The sequence below is a fragment of the Amia ocellicauda genome, chromosome 10 (assembly GCF_036373705.1).
Source record: "Amia ocellicauda isolate fAmiCal2 chromosome 10, fAmiCal2.hap1, whole genome shotgun sequence".
NCBI lineage: Eukaryota > Metazoa > Chordata > Actinopteri > Amiiformes > Amiidae > Amia > Amia ocellicauda.
The window spans coordinates 648,232-669,380 of NC_089859.1; the positions used below are offsets into that span (position 1 = coordinate 648,232).

At 39.4% G+C, this 21,149-nt stretch overlaps 1 protein-coding gene across 3 annotated transcripts in view; it reads left to right on the forward strand.

The window, feature by feature from the left end:
• The first annotated feature begins 8,628 nt into the window (after positions 1-8,628).
• Positions 8,629-21,149, forward strand: part of gria3b (glutamate receptor, ionotropic, AMPA 3b) — a 119,742-nt gene continuing 107,221 nt past the window's right edge. For all 3 annotated transcript variants that reach the window (XM_066714672.1, XM_066714673.1, XM_066714674.1), the window contains exons 1-2: positions 8,629-9,001; positions 9,686-9,844. In XM_066714672.1, the coding sequence (XP_066570769.1) occupies positions 8,905-9,001; positions 9,686-9,844 (256 nt within the window). In that variant the 5' untranslated portion in view covers positions 8,629-8,904. The remainder of the gene's footprint in view (positions 9,002-9,685; positions 9,845-21,149) is intronic.

The window sequence follows — 21,149 nt, forward strand, 5'->3', positions numbered from 1 at the left end:
TAAACTAAATAATGTGTAATTCTGTAGTAAAATACATATAATAGAACATAATACTTTTTCCATGCAGTAGAGGCTATGGCTCGACAAAATCAAAACATTGACCTACCCACAAATCGCAAAGTACAAACCTGTATCCTATCGCGCTTTAATTTATTTTCAGAAGCCACTTCCTGCTACACGATAGGCACGATAGGGGACAAGCTGGGTAGGTCAATCTTTTGATTTAAGTTTTAGTGAGAACACCACAGCTGATATGAAGCAATAATGTTATATTATCTTTTCTTATCCATGCTTCCAAAAGCGTTTCCAAAATCAACCTGCCAAAGTCACGACACACAACTTCCGGTGCATCTTTACCCGTGCATTTTAGGATGAGAGCAATTCTGCAGCAAACTTGTGTCCCAATTAGTCAATCAAACCAAGTGTCCCACGGGAGCACTCTGATGAGCTAACAACGGAGGCGAATAAAAAGGGTGAGGAAGAACATCCATAAGAACATGCTCATTCAAAAGACTAAAAGCTTTTTCTTTTGGTAATATCTTTAAATTGGAGATTGAATCTCATAAATACTCAATAAATACTCATGAGGGACAGTAGCTTATGAAGTGCATCATCATCATACAGTAAGCTGTGTGAAAAATATGTTTTAAATGACGCAGCAAGTGTGTTGGCAAGGGCTTGTGAGAAACTCCTCTGGTTAAGGGCTCCACCAGGATTGCAGGGCACTGCAGCCCGGGGTGCCTTCACATTGACCAGGAGACACTTCTTTACACAGAGAGTTGTCACAATCTGGAATAAACTACCCAACGATGTGGTAGAAGCTGAAAGTTTGGGAACATTTAAAAATAGACTGGATAGGATCCTCGGATCACTTAGATATTAATGGACACCAAACGAGCACGATGGGTCGAATGGCCTCCTCTCGCTTGTAAACTTTCTTATGTTCTCATGTTCTTATGAGCACCGAGTGATGGAGAGACATTTGCAGAGGACCTCTGGGACTCAAGAGGGCGAAATTCAAGGGATGTTCATGCTGCCACTGAACAACAACCTCTCGTTATTGGCTGGGTGCCCGCAGTGCTGGCCAGTACGCCGGGTCTGTTCTCAAATTCACTCACAGTCTGTGTCCCTTTCATAACCGCGGTGTAGAAAGCAGCACCCTGCTTGGTAAGACGTCTCTGAGGAGGAGAGAGTGCAGTCCTTGCAGGCCGGCAGGGCTGCAGTGGGGAGTCGGGTTGAATAGCAATTCAGAATGACAGGGGAAGAGGGAGGTGGGGGAAAATGTCCAATCTATTGCTTTTCTTTCTAAAAGGAAGGGGTTTTGCCCATTAGGTGTTAAAGAAGGACTAAGAGTGTGCATTGTGGAGAACTAATTGCACTGTCTGTGGATCTTCCCGGGAAGCTGAAAAGGTCATGTTTGCCTCAAGTTAGACAGCAGGAAATTGAAGAAAGCTGCTCTCCTCTCAGGAGTGAAAATACATATCAGAAGATATGGGAACAGAAGGAGCGTGTTCACTTGGCCCGTCTGGTTATCCGGGGCAACCTCACCCTGGCAGAGGCTCCTGGGACCGCCCTGCCATGTGTGCAGCGTGTTTTAGAGCCAGGCCTGGTGCTACGTTCGGTCCCCCACTCACTGCTGCTCTGGATGTAGGGCAGTCCTGGCTTTACCCCGGTAACTCCCAGCATGCACCTCTGTCGCGGAAACACAGAGTGCCTTCCTCCTGGATGAGAAGAGACTCCGCTCAGACTTGAGTCACATTGTTTTATGGACTCCAGTCTTGTTATCGATAGTGCAGGTTTTAATAACATGCCTCTTCTTTAGCTGCCGGCTGTTCTCTTCACTCGGACTACATGCAGGATGTGAGTGAACGAGACGAGGAGCGACCCAAGTTGCTATGACACTGACAACAGATTTTTTATTTTTCTGCATTTGTATGTTTTTTTTTTAATCCTTGAGAATGAGTCAACAAGAAGTCAACTGGACAGAGCTGAACACCCCCACACACACCAAGTGAAGTGGCAGAGCAGAGCTACTCCTCGCAGCCTGAGTCACCCACCCCCTCTTCAGAGCACTGCGGTGTGTGAACACTGTGCCCTGAGGGCTGCTCCAGGGCTCAGAGACACTCAATCGAGGTCGTCTACATAAACTGCATTCGAGGGCAGGGGCAGGAAACACATATTGGCCTGCCTGGGTGAGTCGTGTCACAAGAAATGGGATTCTGAAGGCCGCTAGCCGGGTAAAACAACGCAACGCGGCCACAGACACTGGAATTGAACTTAAAGGGCACTTATTAGTTTTAGATTAGCTCTCTCTGCCTTAGGTTAAGAATCTGCCTTCCTTTGTCTTGATCAATTTCATGCTTTATGGCAAATACATGTAAGAAGAGAAGATCCATTTTTCTGGTTACACGTTAGCTTGTGGAATGTCTCAGTATGTCATCCACAGCTTTTCACATGCAAGCACTTAGTAAAAGATTTGTAGCAGACCCATGTGTTCCAGACATTTAGATTTATTTCCTTGTTTCTTTTTAGGATCTTTGCATAGAAAATACACTTTAGCAGCTCAAAGTCTGAATGACACACAAAATAACAGTCAATACGCCAGGGTTAACCATCAGGTGTGTTTTAATTAATATGATTTTCTTTCTTTTTTCTATGGCTGAGATATAGGAAGTTAACCTCACAGACTTTGAATAGGATGGCTTTGGAACATCCCTTTCAAAGCTTTGTAGTGTGGAGTTCTTGCAATTTAGTGAAAGGTGATTTAAAAGTGCAAAGTAGTTTAAGGGCATTATGTTTTCTCAAGAGAATGAGAAGGAAAAGACCACTAAGGGCACCTCTACAGGCAAGTTTTAACAAACTTATAATGTTGGCAGCTTCCCCCCAGCAAGACTATTTGGAGAAGCTCAGTCCCCACAGCAGTTTGTTTATTCCATCCAACTAAGATTACTTCAGCCCCCTGGATATAAAACACTCTGCCAAGGAATACTACACTAACACCAGAGCCGAAAGAGCTCAGGCAGGATATTGACCCTTCTTCAGATTACAAAATTACCCAGTTTACAAAGGTTAATATGCCCCTAGGCTACGGGAGAAAAGCCTCCTATTGTGGCTTCAAAATTGAAACTCAAAAAACAGCTAAGCCCTAACACCAAGTCTCATTAAATCTGAAGAAAAAAAGCATTCCTGTGCCAACGATAACCTTTGCCATGATCTGAAGAAATTGAAATGCGTTTAAATAAACAGAATACAGCTTTATCCTTAGAAAAGACTGATATAAACCTGTTTTAAAAGGACTTAGTGGGGCCGAACACACGTCCATTCGAGGAGCGGACGTACATGTTGAGTGTCGGCTGCGGTGAAATAGAATTAGAGCTGCAGAATTGGATTAGCAGACACACGGCAATCAGCTTCGGCCACAGCTCCTAATTGATCTTTTCCCCCTGCAATGACTTTAAGTCCTATTTTTCACAATATTGTCAGATCCCTGAGTTTGGGATGCCTGTGTCACATCCTTTTTCGCAAATTTGTAAAAGCCCACCACTACCTCAAAAGACTAACTTTTGTCTTTTGCAGAAATGCATTAACATGGTGTTTGATTTTTGACAGTAAACTGTCTTCAGCAACCTCACATTGTTAGCTGAGTTTGTCTGTTCCTCACCCAGTTTTATTCCTCCTAAGCAGCTGTTTCTGTTTCAGTTAATGATTGTGTTTCAACCTACATATTGAATTGATGGTCATTAGCACCTGTTTGGTATCATTGTTTAATCAGACACCTGACTATATGCCTACAAAATCCCTGACTTTGTGCAAGTGTACCTAGAAGAACTGATGCTGTTTTGAAGGCAAAGGGTGGTCACACCAAATATGGATTTGATGTAGATTGTTCTTCTGTTCACTCACTTTGCATTTAGATAATTGATAAATATAATCTATTAACATGTCTAATTGTGAAAGCATTCTTACTTTACAGCATTTTTTCACACCTGCCTAAAACATTTGCACAGTACTGTATATATATATATATATATATATATATATATATATATATATATATATAAAGAGAGAGTTATTATTCATTGTAAGTGTAATTCAAACAAGCCACAGCAGAATGTGCCTCATGATTGACTGCATGAGAAACAGGATACAGGAGGAAAACCAAGCAAGCAGAAGTTCAATTTCTTCATGATGTACTTGATGTATTTTTGTTTTCCTCCAGTCTCCACTCTAACTCATTTATTTATTTATTTTACAGTTTGCGGTTTCTGTTTGTACCAATTTTCGGCATGGTAACATATTTCAGAAATAAATAAGAGAGCAAAAAACAGAGAGAGAGAGAGAGAGAAATAGTAGAACTACACAAAGAACAATTCGCTGTGTATGTATGAAGGTGTACTGTATTGTAATCATTCATCTAATGTGCTGTAGTAAACCTATAATTGTATATATTAAACCAATTAACAGTAACTAACTTTTACATCATCTTTTAAAGCTCCCTGTAAAATTAAAATGATTTTGTTTTGCTGAATGTTAGTACCCTTTAGATGATCAACCAAAACTATTATATTAATACCTCATTCAACATTTAAAATATATTCTCAAACAAGGGTATATTGGCAGAGTAAGTGACCTCAGAAAAGAGCAGATGACAACCATTAGGAAATGTGAGAAGACAGACGTGGTCCCACCATAACAGCTACAAATGTCATCAAACATGATCTGTACATCACAGCTGATAAGTAGAAATGAAGCTACTGTGCCCAAGTGTTGTTGTTGTGGTTTTACCTTGAAGTTCTTGTGTTTGTTTTCTGGTAAAGTGTAAACGTGAAAACACATTTACAAGCAAAGCAACCAACAGAAAGCCTATATTCCTCACTGCTTTACACTATTTGTCGAAAACGTTTATGCCTATAGCATAATTGCAGTGTTTCAACATTTCTGTCAGTAACAATGTGGTTTAGAAGGAATGATCCTCTATGTAACACCACGAATAAAAAGTGGTCGTTTATCAATGTCTCATGACGCTTCTGCAAAATCCGAAAATGAATGCAACGCTATAATTTAATAAAGTGACTGGATATAAATGATCAAGATACACAATTCTTGGGGCCTCAAACCTAGGGATTTATCATGTCTAATGTTTTAAGATGTGAGCTCATAAATAAAACCATCATGGAATACATTTTGAAAATGGATTAATCTTGAATATACAAAAAGTATGCGTTTCTCCGATGGTGTGCCCTAAGGAAGACAGTGAAAAGACTAAACCACGGCGAGTTTGAGAACATGTGTATTCCACAGGAAGAAAGCTGCTTTAATTACCTCATCCTCCGACTACAACTGAGTGGAAATTAGCACAACAAAAGATGCTTCAGTAACAGATGGATAGGTAACAGGTATATATCAGACTAACAGCAAGGATCAATTATTGTGAGTTATCATCTTGCCGCTTGCCTGTCTGAGCCTAAGAGTTCCCTTGGTACTCTTAAACTCTGTATGCAAAACACCTGACTTTTAATTTAAGTGAGGATCTCTGTTACTGATGCAATAAGACTGGGGACCAACACTCAAAGCATGAAAAAGTGCCATTTTAATTCAATTCGGTATGAGAGTTAGAAATCAGAGCCCCCTGTTCTGCTAATAGCCTCTATTCCAAATTGGAAAAGCCTCTGAATTCATAACCAGCTCAAAGGAGCATTGGCCATGGACATTATTTTGATTTTTTTTCTTGTACTCCACATCCTTCTGCTCGCTGTTATAGCCAGAGATTAATACTGTGGATTAATTGAAGCAAATCAATTTTACATAAGCTTCCTTCGCACTTCTAGCATCATTATGTTCTAACAGTTGCAGACATGGCTTCTGTGCGTCTTTGAGGAAAACCTGTACAATGGGGGTAGTTTATACCATCCCTTTCTCCCCAGTTACCCCCATGCTCAGAAACATGTCCCTTACCAAAACTTAATTTATTGTCAGGAGGAGACACTTTCTACTAGTTACGTGGGGGGGGGGGGGGGCGAATAAAAACATGACATGGTACAAGTTTGTAATTTGCAATTCGCAGTTAGTGGACAGTTTTGATTAGTTTTGGCCAAAGACACAAAGGCAGGATTGTCTGGGGTAAGAAGTCAAACCTCTAGCAGTGCATCCGATTAGATAAATAAAATACTGAAAAATGCCAACTGGGTCATTTGTTCTCCAGGAGTGTGCTGAACTTAAACTGTGACCACCGTCCCTTCTGATAACTCCCTAACAGCCCCGTCTTGAAGTTGAACAATCAAGCGACACAATATTTTCACTGACGTGCTCACAGGTCCTTGTCTAAGGGTGGAGAAATGGAGACAAAGCCAACCAAACTCACCTCCGAAGACAAGCAAGTGAAATGAGTATATCAGTCTAAACCTTGACCCAAGTGAAACATATTACACACTTTTGGAGATATTCTTGAGACAAGAGGCCATTTACTGGTCAACACAGGGATTTAACTGCATAGCCCAGTTAAGGGCTGCAGATAGAGGCTTCTAATGAAAGTCAGTAAATTAGTGTGTGGCATTACCATTGCATTTTAAAAGATATAAAGTACAGGAATATAAACAAGTTCAAATCTGAATTGATATATTTCAAAGGTTCTTTAGTTCTTCAGGTTGTTTGGTTTTAAACTTAATTATTTCCTTTTTATTAACGTTACACTGCATCTCACAGTGAACACGTGTTACATGACAGATGGGGAAGAGATCCTTGTATAACAGTTCAACCCACGATAAAACGTTTGCTGAAACATATAAAAGCTGAAATGTAACTTTTCCTTGTGTAATTAAACTCAACGCAGACAACTGCTTCAGAAGAACAGATGGGTCTCTCTTGTATGTTAGTATTATTAGTTTGAAAGTGAAGACTGAATGATTACACTCACAAAAAAAACATGACTTAAGTGTACAAAACATGTACTTTGCATATTACTACAAATTACTATTATTTACTTTTCATTACTGCAATTTACCTGCATTGACTTGTTCAATCAGCATTGCTCAAACCAAGTAACTGGATACATTTGTTTTGTTCACTGAACATAAGTAATAGATGTACTTATATTTTACATTACTAGCAATTGCTACCAATTATTAAGAATTCATATTATTAACATTATTAAGAATTACTTCTAGAATGGAAACGTTGTTTTACTAGTTTTGAGTGATTGTATTTATTAATTTAAGAACAAACAAGTATTTATGTTTTGTGTTGAGTGTATAACCTAAAACGCAATACAGACTTACACTTATACTTGCAATAGTTAAAGCAATAACAGCCACACAACTGCTCCTGCATCCAAAAATATGTTCAAGTTGCAATAAATACACTTAGTGTAAAAATCAAAATAAAAGACGACAAAGTAACCGGTTGCCCGAAATCTACCAGTAATGAAGCTATGAGTAATACATAGTGGCCTCGCTCCCTCCGCTCCAGTGCAGCTGTTTGCAGCACCTCGGACAGAGCCCTCAGACAGCCCGGCTGCAGAGTCTGCAGCAGCCATGAAGCAGCTCACGAAATGGGACAATGGCAATTATAAACCCCAGAATAGAACTGAACCCATGCGATTTTAGCACAAGTTGCTTGACTATTTGAATTGGAATCAGCACATTTTATCGTGAATTGCTCTCTCTTTCCCATTTCGGTTATTGATATGATCCATATAGACAAGCGTGCTACCGTATATTCAATTAATCGATTAGAACAACACGTGATCGATTGTTCCTTGATAGGGTGTATGGTGTGAAGGATATGATGATTATTATTATTAGTAGTATTAGACTAATAATAATAATAATAATAATAATAATAATAATAATAATAATAATAATAACACCAACAAAAAACACATCAAGACTTAAGTGTCAGTTTGTACAAAAACAAATGTGGTCTTGTTAACCTCACTCAAACTTCGCATGTGGTTTGACAGTACCGACAGAGTTGTATAAGCATGTAAAGGAGATGATGTTATTATCTTGAGATACATATATATATATATATATATATATATATGGCTTTTGTTGCATAGACGTAATGCACGTTTCATTCATAAAAGATCGGCATCACACATTCGTTTACCTTAGATTTCTCCACCAATACCAGGGGTGCATGACCGTGTAGAGAAATTAGGGACACGATGTGGATTTATTACCAGAAGAAAATAAGCCCCACTCGTTGTATAGGCTGCAACCGCCAGTCGTTTTTATTATTCGTGCAAATCGACTGGATATTATTATAGACCTGTTTTATATTGTGCATGCATCCGATGCATTCAAAACCAAACCGCAGCGTCACGTCAATTCTTTCTTTCTCCTTCTCTATTCAAGTTTCGTGCTCTGGTGCAAGATTGTCAGGACCGAGGACAGCATTTACTGTCTCAGAGAGCCTGTTTTCCGGAGAAATGCTTAATGAAGTGGCGAGGTGCCAAATTGGGGCTGGTAAAAACTAACTTCTGCAGCTTTAAAAGCGGTCCACGGCGATTTAAAAGCCCGGTCCACGGCGGGCGAGTGTGTTTGTGTCGGCTGCACCCCGTGTTGGCAAACGCAGCGCTTGTGCTTTAGTCTGGCTCTGCAGTGGCAGGGATGCGATGAGATGCTGCTTTAATTCAACGTCAGATCAAGTTTGATCAATATCCCCCTGCTGGCCCAATTGGAGGAGCCCGATTCACACTCAGATCTGCTACTCTCTCCACCACCATCTTTGGGATAAGTCCCTGTTTTTTTCACTGGCAGAAACTGTGATCCGCAGCCTAGCTTGCACCTCCATGAACCTAATCGGGGCACAGTGAAGGAAAAGAAAACTGGGGGTTTCTCAGCGTCCACGGCTGTGTACATGATTTTGCCTCATCAGTTTCGTTTCAGGAGTTGAATTTATAGGATGGAGAAAATGGGACGTGGCGTTTTACAGACTGTCCTTTTTATAATATGGCTTTTGGGTCAATCCCTCGCTGGTTTTCCCAACCAGATCAATATAGGTAAGTGATCTTTATTTTTACCCTCTAAAGTAGCCAGGGTAGTGGTTGTCTGTTGTTTGCATGGTTTCATGGACATCTTTCTGAGGGACAGAGCTCTTTACCACTGAATTATAACTAAAGTGATCTTTAGGTAAGTTTGCAAACGATAAACTCGCTGAAGAGTCTTCTCTTCCCCCAAGATCACCTCTTAGAAAATGTGCATCACTGCCAGTGCAGAAGCTTGGATGTTTCGTTTAAAGTGGATTTCATGCGACAGCAGAAGAGTGAATTTCTGAACACAACACAGGAGACAGAAGTTCACCCAGCACGGCATCGAGTCTGCGAAAAGTGCACCTTAATGCGCAAAACTGGCACATTGATCTGGGAGCAACAATCCGAGGAGCTGGGTCTCCGTTAGCATTTGAATATTTCGAAACAGCTTATTTTAAATGTACTGTTGATGGTCCACAGTCACTGCGCTTTTTTGATTGAAATGCTCAATTGACAATGAAATAAAAACTGGCTGCGGACAATGAAAGCTGCGGTTTACAGAGACCGCAGCGCAGATATAGATTCCGTATTCATGCACAGCCCCCCAGTTACAGAAACCTGACATTGTGATTCATAAAAGCAAACATTATAGCTTTGGTCATCGGATTAATTTACAGTTTGGTTGTCTGATGCATCTCCCTGTTTATTTTGTAGGGGGGCTTTTCATGCGATCCACAGTGCAGGAGCACAGCGCTTTTAGGTTTGCAGTGCAACTGTACAACACCAATCAAAATGTGACCGAGAAACCCTTCCACCTGAACTACCATGTAGATCACCTGGAGTCCTCCAACAGCTTCTCTGTCACCCATGCGTGTGAGTACCTGTCCTTTACTCTGTTAGTAATGTGCACTGTGGTTTCCAACATGAACTGCTTTTGTTCCAGCAACGCGAAGGGTTAATTCAGCTTCACCCAGTTTCTTTATAAAAGCACTGTAAAATGGTGCAAATGCCGGATCAGTACCAAGATTTTTTTTTCCAGCAGTTCCGTTTGATCAAATAACTGTAGTAATGATTTTATAAAATGATTAGTTTCTATGTAGATGGTAGCGCAGTTGAGTACAATGGAATTAAGCTCCTTTATTCAGTGAGTTGCATCATGTACAATTGTGATTCTGTGGAGATGCAGTGCTGAAGCAGTCAGCACATAAGTCTATATAATGTTTAAAAGGAGGATGGTGGGTTCTTTATATAATAAAGGATATGTTAATGGTTGTATCCCAATTGCACGAGTTTGATCTCTCATGCAATATGGTTGTATTAGAATAAATGCATGTGATCATAATAGTTGTAAATTAGGTCTATGCATCATCTAAAATGGATCTGAAGTTCCTATTAGACCAAGGCATGTTACTCTTGTTAAAATCACTGGCTGTGGCAATGATAGACAGTGTATTACAGAAAACTGTGCAACTTTGCAGTGCTTAGGTATAATTTATATATTCAGGTCATAAGACTTAATATATAGGTCATGTGATACATTGCTCGCATATCTTGGTATTTCGCCAACGTCCACATTTCTTCACATTGTTGCGTGTAGCATTTAATACAGATTATTAAAACTGGGCAAGGATATGCCAGCTCCATACAACAGCCTGCAGTTTCATTAGAGGCTATACGCTATGTTTGTCTAAAGCAGGCGTTTTTGGGGGCGGGATTGGGGGTAGTGTTTTTCTATGGGGCTGAAGCTGGAGGTGGAATGGGGGGTGGGGGTTTCTAGGGGGCGCAATACTGGGGGTGGGATTGGGGGCTGTTTTTCTAAACGGGGTGATGTTGGGGGTGAGATTGGGGGGGTGTTTCTAAGGGGTGGGACTGGGGGGGGCAGGTATTGGTTAGGGGCTAAAGACATGAGTTGCCAATGTACCCAGATCCATCAGTGGCTTTTAAATGGCCAAGCATGAGATGACAGGTATATAAAAGGATCATTATCTAGTGGAAGGCATGGCTGAATTAGAAATAAATGAATTCAGAAAGTAAGAAAAGAAGGTAAAACTGAAAAGCCATCATGATTTCATAAGATTTTTTAACAATCGTTCAGGACAATAATAGACTTGCAATAGTTTGTGCTGGTAATATGTGAATATACACAACATTTCACAGCATAAAGTGCAATGTATTAAGCAAAAATATAAGGTAAAAAACCTGTGGAACCTTGGAAACTGAGACATCTATTTTCTAATTGGAGATCTTTGTTATTACTGTGAATGTGCTATACATGAACTGAATCTGTATTTATCCACACATTTTGTATTCTACTCAAATTAGAATGTACTTATTTAGAAGATTACGCATTTCTCCCACTTGGCTGTATAAACATGATTCAGTAAGAAATGTAAAGGTAAACTGCTAATTTTAACACTACGGTATGACTAAGTGCTACTGTATCAAATGAGTTCCACACAGGTTAAATGGACCAGAGGAATTTGTCTATAATTGGTGGGCAGACGGCTTTTTGGGCAGAAAGTTTCAGGCAGAATACATAGGAATGGACTTGTATAAGGAGGCCAACACGAAAAATAATTTCCAATCACATATTTCTTGTGTAGATGTTTAATGGAGTTGTTGTATTGCATTGTATTGTCGTTAAACACAGACCAGCAGACAGCAAACGAACAATGTGCTTGTACTTCCAAATCCTGATACGTCAGGAATAGTATCAGTTGAAGCTTGATGATTTTCTCATGGGGTGTGGATTCATTAAACCCATCCCACATCGGTGCATGTTCACTGTTGATCCAAGTTTCAGAACACACTGATTCTTTGTGAAAGCACTGTAGAAAACTGCCCCAAAACACAACTACCAAGAAACATAGTAAATGTGCCCAGAAATTATTAAAACATGAAAGCTTTCCTTGCTCCTGTTGAGATGATGACTTTTTATTTCACCCCAGGCAAACTGCAGCTCTCTCTAAAAAGGTGCACAGCCAGTTACACCTGTCAAATGTACACCAATTTAATGACTGAAACAAAGTTTGCAAATGATTGGTGGGATTGATATACATTGTTTTCATTCTTTGTGGAAAAAGCATGGTAAGAGTTTAACAACATTTGAATACTTGAACTCAGATGGCTTAAATGCAACACTAGTACCTTTGCCACCTGCTTAATAAATCATGTAATATTATAAATAAGGAGGAATTAGCATTCTTTAGTTAGTGAGGAAACATAGGTTTGCTGGGCTCATGTAACAGTTCTTGTGCAGTACAGTGTTTATGTCTACTGATTTAAATAGTTCATTGCGATATGCTCTTGAAGGGCTGTGTAAGGTGAATGCAAATCAAAGGACACACAAACACAAAAGGATGATGCATACCGATGCACTAAAAATATCCAAATGCCATCATCAGTTACAGATTACTGTAGTAATACTGTAAGCTACTTCTAAGTGGAGGGATCTTCATTAATAACCTTTGTACATCATAAAAAAGTGTCATATGCACACAAAGGAATATGAGGTTGTATATCTGTAAGGTTAAACCGCTATGCTTGCTTGAGACTCCAGTCAGTTTATCAAATTACTCTTTGTTTCAGTGGTTGCATCATTGCAGGCCTTACATTTTCCACATACTTCTTAATTTTTGACAGCTAATTAAATCTGGCACAAAATATATGTACTCACACGGGTGGGAGAGAAACCCCATAGCTGTGAAGCTAACCCATACACACAGGTATTAAGTCCAATCGGTTTAGCTTTCTTGTCATCTTTTAATTTAGTCATGTGGTGCTGCAGATCAAAGAGGTGACTGGGGCTGGAGTGGACTGGCATGTGCACTGGGTTTACAGCGTGCCGTACCCACAGTGGGCAGAGAACTCGAGTGCTGCGAGAGGGAGTGAAGTCATCCTCTCGCTGAAGGCTCGGCGCCCCAGTAAGTCGGGCTGCTGCGTCTTTTCTGCTCCACTCTCGTACTGTACTACAGTACATCTCCCCTGCCTCTGCAGTGTCAGCTCATTAGCACACAGATCTCATATTGCCTCACCGCACTGCCATTGCAAAAATCGCTGCCGAACACCTTTACAGCCAGCAAATGCTTAGGGATTACGATCAGTTCACCCAAGAAAATAAAAAAAAGAGAGAAAGGGAGAAGGAAACCATAACCTCAAGGTTATCAGCAATAACATATAGTAGCTGGGCTGCTAAAGGAAAAAGAAAGAAAAAGAAAGGCATGTTGATCTTGAAGAAATGCACAAGGGAGAGCGGGAATTGAATGAATAATTGTATTAATCCAGTGGCAGACTCTTGGCACAATCAAAATGGTTACAGCCACCAGTCTTGTGTTTGTCTGGATCTACTTTCCCATCAAGAAAAAACACAGAACAAAAATTGAATTACAAAAAGTTTATATATTTATGTTATCCTTATTTATTTATTCCAGCCTACAATAATATTTACACGCAAGTTAACACACCTCCGCTCATTATAGGAGCTGTGATCTCAGTTTAATGTGTACACTAACATACTATATGTTCTGTAAGTGCATCCATCTGCTCTTAGACAATAGTGCTCACGCGTCAGACAAACACCGGGGCTATATTTATCCTACGTTTGTACTGCAAAATCTTTAAAGTAAAAACGATGTGTGATTTCATCTTTTGCCATTACTTAAAACAGAATGAAACAGAAAGGTCATTTGGTCAAATTGAACAAAATATTGCCTCCAACTTATGTCTAGCTTTATAAATTAGGTATTCAAAAAAGGGTTTTACTGGAATAAGCTATGCTCTAGCAGGAGAACATTGTAAATCATTCTTCTGTCAAGGTCATCCCATGATTATTGTATTCGGTATTATGTTGTATTGCAGTTGCAGCTATTGTTGCTTTTGTGAAACTGTCTCTTATTACATTTAAATTATTACATTACAAGTGTTGTAAATTAGACCTATAACTGCACCAAATGTTTCTACACAAGAAATATGAGGGCGATTGTTTTGTGTAATGTTTTTAAAAAATAAATGGATATAAAGATATGCTTTTTTTCTTCTAATGAGCGGTTAATATCATTGGAAGAACGTTTTTTCATTTTTCTGCAGGCATTTGTCCAAAGTTATTAATCATTAAATCAGCCAAAAATAATTGGACTAAGTGAGTGTGCCCAAGCTCAGCATGTTATTCCAAAGCACTTCTGTCCTTCACATAAACAGCATGAAGACAGCTGACAGCGTTGGCCTTGTCGAATTGCTCAATGTCCTCAGAAAAGTACACTGAAATGTAACTGAAATTAATCCATTTTATTTTACGCAATTTCAGTGGACGCCGGTATTGGAGAGGCGGAGCCAGGGGGTTTATCATGCTTCTCAAGCTTAAAATCAAAGGGTTGCAACCAATGTAATGTAAACCTCCTTCTCCATTAAGTGTAAATAAGGAGAAAAGGACACAATTTCAACAATTACTCCCTGCAGACACAAAGGATAAGAAGTCTGCATGCATATGTGTGCAATTACATTACTAATTATCTTTCTTATTGCTTTCTCACTTGACAGACTAAGCCCCCCGACAAAAAAAAATGGAGACAAACACTCTTGGCTGAATATTCACTAGATATAGATTAAGCTATACTTATTAACTGTAGCATAAATCTATTTATGAGTAAATGCAGGGTCACAAAAGTAAACATTAAGTAAGCAAATATATAAATTGATTCAAAAACGGTATATTCGTTTTCACCACTCCATCTAACAAAAGCATAGTCGATCTTTTTCCTTGTTTCTGCTCGTCCTGCAGCCCTGCAGTTGCATATTCCACTGGGGCAGATGTAGAAATTACTGAATGATGCTGCACTGGGTAGCAATTATTTTGCAAAAAGCTTTGCAGCTGATTTCTGTAGCAGTGGGCAATCTGTGCTGCAGGATAAAGGAAATCAGTCACAACTGATAGATGAGTATTATTTCCTTTTAACAATGGATTGAAATGTTAATTTCTGTGAAAGGCTGTGCTCCTTGCAGCAGATCCCAGATTACAAAGGTTTCAAAATGTTCACCTTTCATTGTTCACACGTTGTGCTGGGTGTTATTATCTAAAACATCCCTTTCTTAAGTGGTAAATACTGAAAGAAAGCAGGTGCTTATTATTTTAAGTTTAAGTATCTCATCTGTCTGTAGGCCTCTGCAGCTCAATACATGTATTCTTCTGTTTTATTTTTTGTATCTGTATCCCTCAATTATCTGAAGCAATGCAGGCCATTGTTTCAAACTACATGAAACAAAAACTGAATATTGAGTTTGGGGGGATTATAGAACATTAAAATGGCTTAGGTATGATATTGAAACATCTTTTCTTCAGTAAAGTACAATACTATTTATTCCTTCCTTACTTAGTAGCTCACAAGACTTATTCACTTGTAAAGCCCCCCAAAAAAGATGTAATTTCACCGCAAGCCTCCTGCTTCAGCCACGTGGTGAAGATCACTTTCCACCCAGAAACCATGGCCTCATTTTGATTTCAAAAGAGAAAAAGGTTCCCTGTATATGTGGTCTCACTTTTTTTGGGAAGCAGGCGGGTCAGACCTCAGAGAAGAGCTGTTGACAAGGACCTGCACTAACCATCAACGTGCAAAGCTTAAAATATACCACTTTTTTATGAAAGTAATAGACAACATGTGCAAATTAAATGTGTTTGGCTGAGTGTGTAGGTGTGTGATGGACTTGTCAGATGTTTCCCTGCTTCAGATGAGAACAGATTTGAGTGCGGAGCACATGCACATGTGCATGTTTCAAAAAAATGAATGCTTTGTTATGTTACATGGAAATTTATCTCAAATCTCTCCGCTTGTTTTATAGTTAGGGAACATCTCCATGCTATGGGGGATGTCACAAGTGATTATTTAGCATGCTAAGGTTTTACTCAAGTATTTAAGAATCCACCAGACTATTTAAATCTGTGTGAGTAAATGAAATTAGATGCTAAGATGCTCGTTTAATTCAATAAAGACTAAAATGGATGAAATCTGGAATTTGTAAAATGCCTTTAGGGCACTCCAATAAAAATGCAAGTTGAGCCTCCTAGATGGGAGTTTATAGCAAAGCAAATTATATTTGTCATTAGGAAGCGTGTGTTTAATCATCACACAGGCTTGAAAGGGGAAATGTGTAACTGTTTGAGGTTAAATAATTTGAAAAAACAATGTTTCAAGCAGCTTCGTGTGCTGTTATGTATCAGGTTACTAATTGCTGTAATCAACCTGTGAACAAAGCCCATCTTTGCTCTGAAGTAAGAACCAGACTGGATTTACCACCGCATGTGACACAGAAACCTAAGGCTATTCATTCAAATTATATAATGATTATTTTGGAAGTGAGCATGTTTCACATGATGGCGGACTAAGAATGTCAGCTTTTATCTACAGTTCACAGAGTGGTTTAAAAATGTGTTAATGTACAGTCATTAGTCCTTACATGAATGAGGAATTTGAAATAGAAATTGTACATTTTCTCAGCCAACACCAATTTGCATGCGAACATCATGGCAGTTTAGAAAATGTTAGTTAGTTAGTAGGCAAAGTTAGTATATTGAATGTGTTTGTGTTATGAAACACGAGACAATGAACAGATAGCTTATTTATTATGTAACAGTTTGAACCATTGTGAAATTCTTGGAGTATTACCCAAGTGTAATTATCTACAGCCAATTCCAAATTGTATTCCTTTATCCCATCTTTGCCACAGAAGAGTAATTTTCATGATTGTAACACCAAGCCAATAATGCAGACAATACAGAAATGGATCCAGTTAAGCTGGCTGCTCTTTGGGTATTTATACTCGATCAATGGTGTAAGATTTCATGATCAGTTGCTGTTTTCCACTTCCTCTTACAACTGGTTAAAGCACAGAAAAATCATCCGCCGATTATTTAATATTGGAACGTCTTACCGTCAGAACAACATATGTTTGTGTCTGTATATACAATCTATTTCCAACACAAAAACCCAAAGACATCTGTTCACAGTTTATTTAATAGGGCAGCTGCAACCCTTTTGATAGATGTCCGGAGAAGTACTGTGCCATTCCTCCCAGCGCCATTTCTGGAGCAGCCAGAGAAGCGAGTCTCCACAGCCTCATCCTGATTAGCCATTCAGACAAATCCTGCAGTTCTATGGGATTGAGGTCCCGTCCAAAATATCACAAAAAGACAGCGACAGTCATAGTGTCCTTCTAAACACCCTACTGCTCATTTAACTCTCATCTGACACATTTACTTACAGTCACATCAGCTGCTTTCTTTTGTGACCAAATAATGGAAAGATGCGCTGGGAAATATGGTTTGACATGATGTTGTAAGAATTATACTCATTATACCCTTGCTGGTAGCCAAGAGAGAGAATCTGAGGTATTGAGTTAAAATAAACACTGGAATACCACTAGAATGAAATTCACTTTTCCAAAACATAGTATCTGTATAGTATGTCTATGATGGCTGCCAAAATATCACAAACAGTTTAAAATGGATCCATAGCGCTACCTCATAGTTCCATGAGTTTAAAACCTACATGCTGAGAGGATAAGAGAGGCAGTCCTCATGCATTTGATATAACATGAACAAAGTGGTTATATAGGCTATACATTGACTGATATCCCAATCATACACTATTTTAGATGTCTTGCCTTATGTATTCCTATTATTGGAAACGAGAATGAAAGCTAGGGGTGGAAAGCAATGACAGTTGACACAAGCCAGGGCAAAGAATGAAACAAAATGGATAAACATCTCAGATCCAACAGGAAATGATGCATATGCTATGTGTGATACCTGCAGTAAAGAATTGAAGTGGCAACATGAAGCATCAGGGCTGTTCTGCCAGAGCACAAAGCAAAGATATAGTATAAATAGCTACATAGGTACATTAGTAAAGGAACATTGTTCAACATTATGGAATACCCTATGGAGAATTATTGAGACTAATCATTTCAAAGGTGTCCTCATATTTGGAACACCACATATCTATACGTAGGCAGCACTGTGGAGTAGTGGTTTGGGCTCTGGACTCATAACTTTGTGGGTTGTGGGTCCAAATCCCAGGTGGGGCAGGTACTTCACTTACATTGTTCCAGTAAAAATGCCCAGCTGTATAAATGGGTAAAAATGTAAGTCACCCTGGATAAGAGCGTCTGCTAAATGACAAATAATGTAATATATGTGTATAGATATTACAGCAGAAGTTACAGCTATTATCTAAAAAAAATAACTTGATAGCTTTTGTTTTGGGATCAATGTGATCCATATCCACATGTTATTTCTATGGCCAACGGGGCCTGCAGGCACAGTCCATTCCTCCAGATTAAAAGATGTTGATTTTGCAGTAACAGCTTCAAAACAAATGTTCTCACTGGAGTCTGACAAGCCTGTTCGTATCCAAGGACTGCTCTGAGGCACAATCAATAAGGTCAGACTTACTGTAAGGATATTGTCTGTTGCTGAAGAGTGAGTTTCAAAGCTGATTCTCAACCACAGAGTGCATTAGTGACCATTTTTTTAATAATCTTTTTGCATCGCATAGCTGATTGTCACATTTTCCAAGCAGAGCCGAGAACACAGTAGCCTTCTTCTAATGGAAGTCTACAAGGGTCAGTGGATGGTTGCTCCTTTTTGTAATTTATTTTAACAAGGCATGTTTCTAGACACAATTATCTTGCTGTTTTTATAGCAATGTTTATTATGGTTTTGGAAACAGTCTAGACTGGCAAGAAATGCACAGTATACTGCAGGAAAGAGAGAGAAAGATACAGTCGCCCATGTATAACTGTATAACACCACCTGTACTGACCAACAATACTGCTTTACACCTGACTTTGAATTATAGCTGCAAACATGTCTAGATTGAGGAGCACTGAGTCTATGAGCTGTATTGAATGACAGGAAAAAAACGCATACCAAAAAAACAAATTCACTTCACATTTCTGTAACTTCTGTCTACAGAAGAACACCAGTGAAAAGAGTGGAAAACAAGCGAATGGACAAAGGCTGAATATCCAACGCATGATCTGAACTTCTGAACCAATGTCTGCATTTAAATGAGACAATGCTTCCTAAAAACAAAATCAATTGTCTTGGTACGGCAAGGATATAAAGTTATACATTAAAGGAAGAGCGAGGTTGGCTGTTAATTGAAATGGTAACCGCCAGCGAAACAATATGCAGCTTCTGAAATCCTTGAGGCAAAGCTATGCAGATTTCTCATATACAGAAAGGGAAGAAAAATTGCATCCTTTGAAGTAGGCTTCCACGATGTATATATATTTATATAAAAAGCTAGAATGACTACTGTTGAGACAGTGGCTTTCAAGCCTCAAAATCATAGGTGTGCGCACTGCTGGATCAGTTCAAAGCGAACAGACTAAACACAAAGACACCAGCGAGAAAACAATATTTCCCCATGATGGTATTTATGGCAAACACTCACTTTCCATAGTTTTACCTGGGGCATAAAACATCAAGCTCAAATCCCCCAGACTTTATGTTACACTATTTATTAGCTTATTCTCCCTCATTTCTATTAAAGAAAAATTTGCAATGCTTGCCTCTTTAATCTTTCTCTCTGCTGTCCCCACAAAGTTTCCCATCCTTCATCCTGTCACTTAGCTAATGGTGTGTATCCCCTCTGCCTGGATCACACGAGCGCCTACCCCTTTTATATTGGATTCTCCAGGTTCTTTAACACCCGAGGAGCAGATGGCTGTTCGGCTGCCACATCCTGCAGTCTGCTGCTTTGCTTTTAAAGAAAATCTAACAAAGCCAACACGGATTCCAGGATGCAAGAATAATTTCACATTTTCCCTGCAATACTGCATTTTACATGGATCTGGGGCAAAAGCGTGTAAAACAATATAGTTGGGAAGATTTAAAAAGCCATTCGGAGTTATTATTCAGAAACAGGGGAACCGATAGTAATTGTATGTGGACCGCAGCTAGGTAATCAGATTGTGTGAAATTGTGAGGCTTTCTAAATATCTAATGTTATGATATCTCTGTTTCGTATTTTGGTTAACTCTCTCACATTGACTTTCGATGCTATTTACACGTAGCTGCTGGTCCTTGACTGAATTCCAATCTTTCCAACACACGTATCTCAGATAATTGTAAAATGACAAACTAAAGATGCACAAGGCTATTTGGACATCCGTGCCATGTTATTGAAGACAGGATGCATTTGTCGGAGCTGTTTTTTTACAGGGCTGAAGTTTATTCTGCAGTACTTACTCTTTAAGCCCCATTCTTAAATTATATAGTTTGCCATTTTTTGTATTCAATTCAGGCATTAATATGAGCCCTACAGTCGATTTATGAGGGCACTCAAGTGGAACTCCAGTGAGGACATTAATACACCCCCAGGCCAGCTGATGGAAAATGATTGCTTCCCGATACCACGATCCAGATGTACAAAGCCTTGCTTTGGGCCTGTCTGCTTAAAGCAAGTTGAGGATTATTCTACATAAGCTGGAATGTTTCTGCGTTAGGAAAACGTTGGGGCTTTCTGTGTGTAACTCAGAATTAGGCTAGTCTCCATAAAAACCTCTCACGTGTTTTCTTTTTAAATGCAAAACTTTATATTGTGCTTTACGGTATCCGTACACATGGCTATATTACAACTGTTTGTCATGGATACATAGTGTCTTCTATTGCCATATTCGGGCCATGACCGCTTAATTTGGCAAGTCTGTTAGGAAGTTGTAGTAGTAGAAGTTGTAGCGGACACCATCTGCTTCCAACAAACACAGTAGATCGAGGGACAGAAAAGTGGAAATCAACCTCATTCTTAGGAAATCAATTTAATTCAAATAGCGGAACGTGCCTTTGGCTCTCTCAGAAGACATTCCATGTCCTGGGGAAGTTTGCAATATTTAAATTAATTAAACAGACTGATCTATTCCATGCTTTTCGCCAAACAAAACTGACAAACACACTGGTCACTGGCCAAAAAGATGACCTGGCGCTCTCCTTCTCCTGAACCGGCACGGAAATAAAGTGGGCTTCCATCATATGAAATGCAAAGTGCTTGTATCCCAAGGCGTGCTACCTTTACCGCACCGCCTGATAATCCCAGCTGTGCAGCCTCCTCTCCCCTCACCTCCACTCCAACTCCCCTGGCATTTCACAGCTCCACACATAAGAAAACAAGAGCTGTTTTTTCAA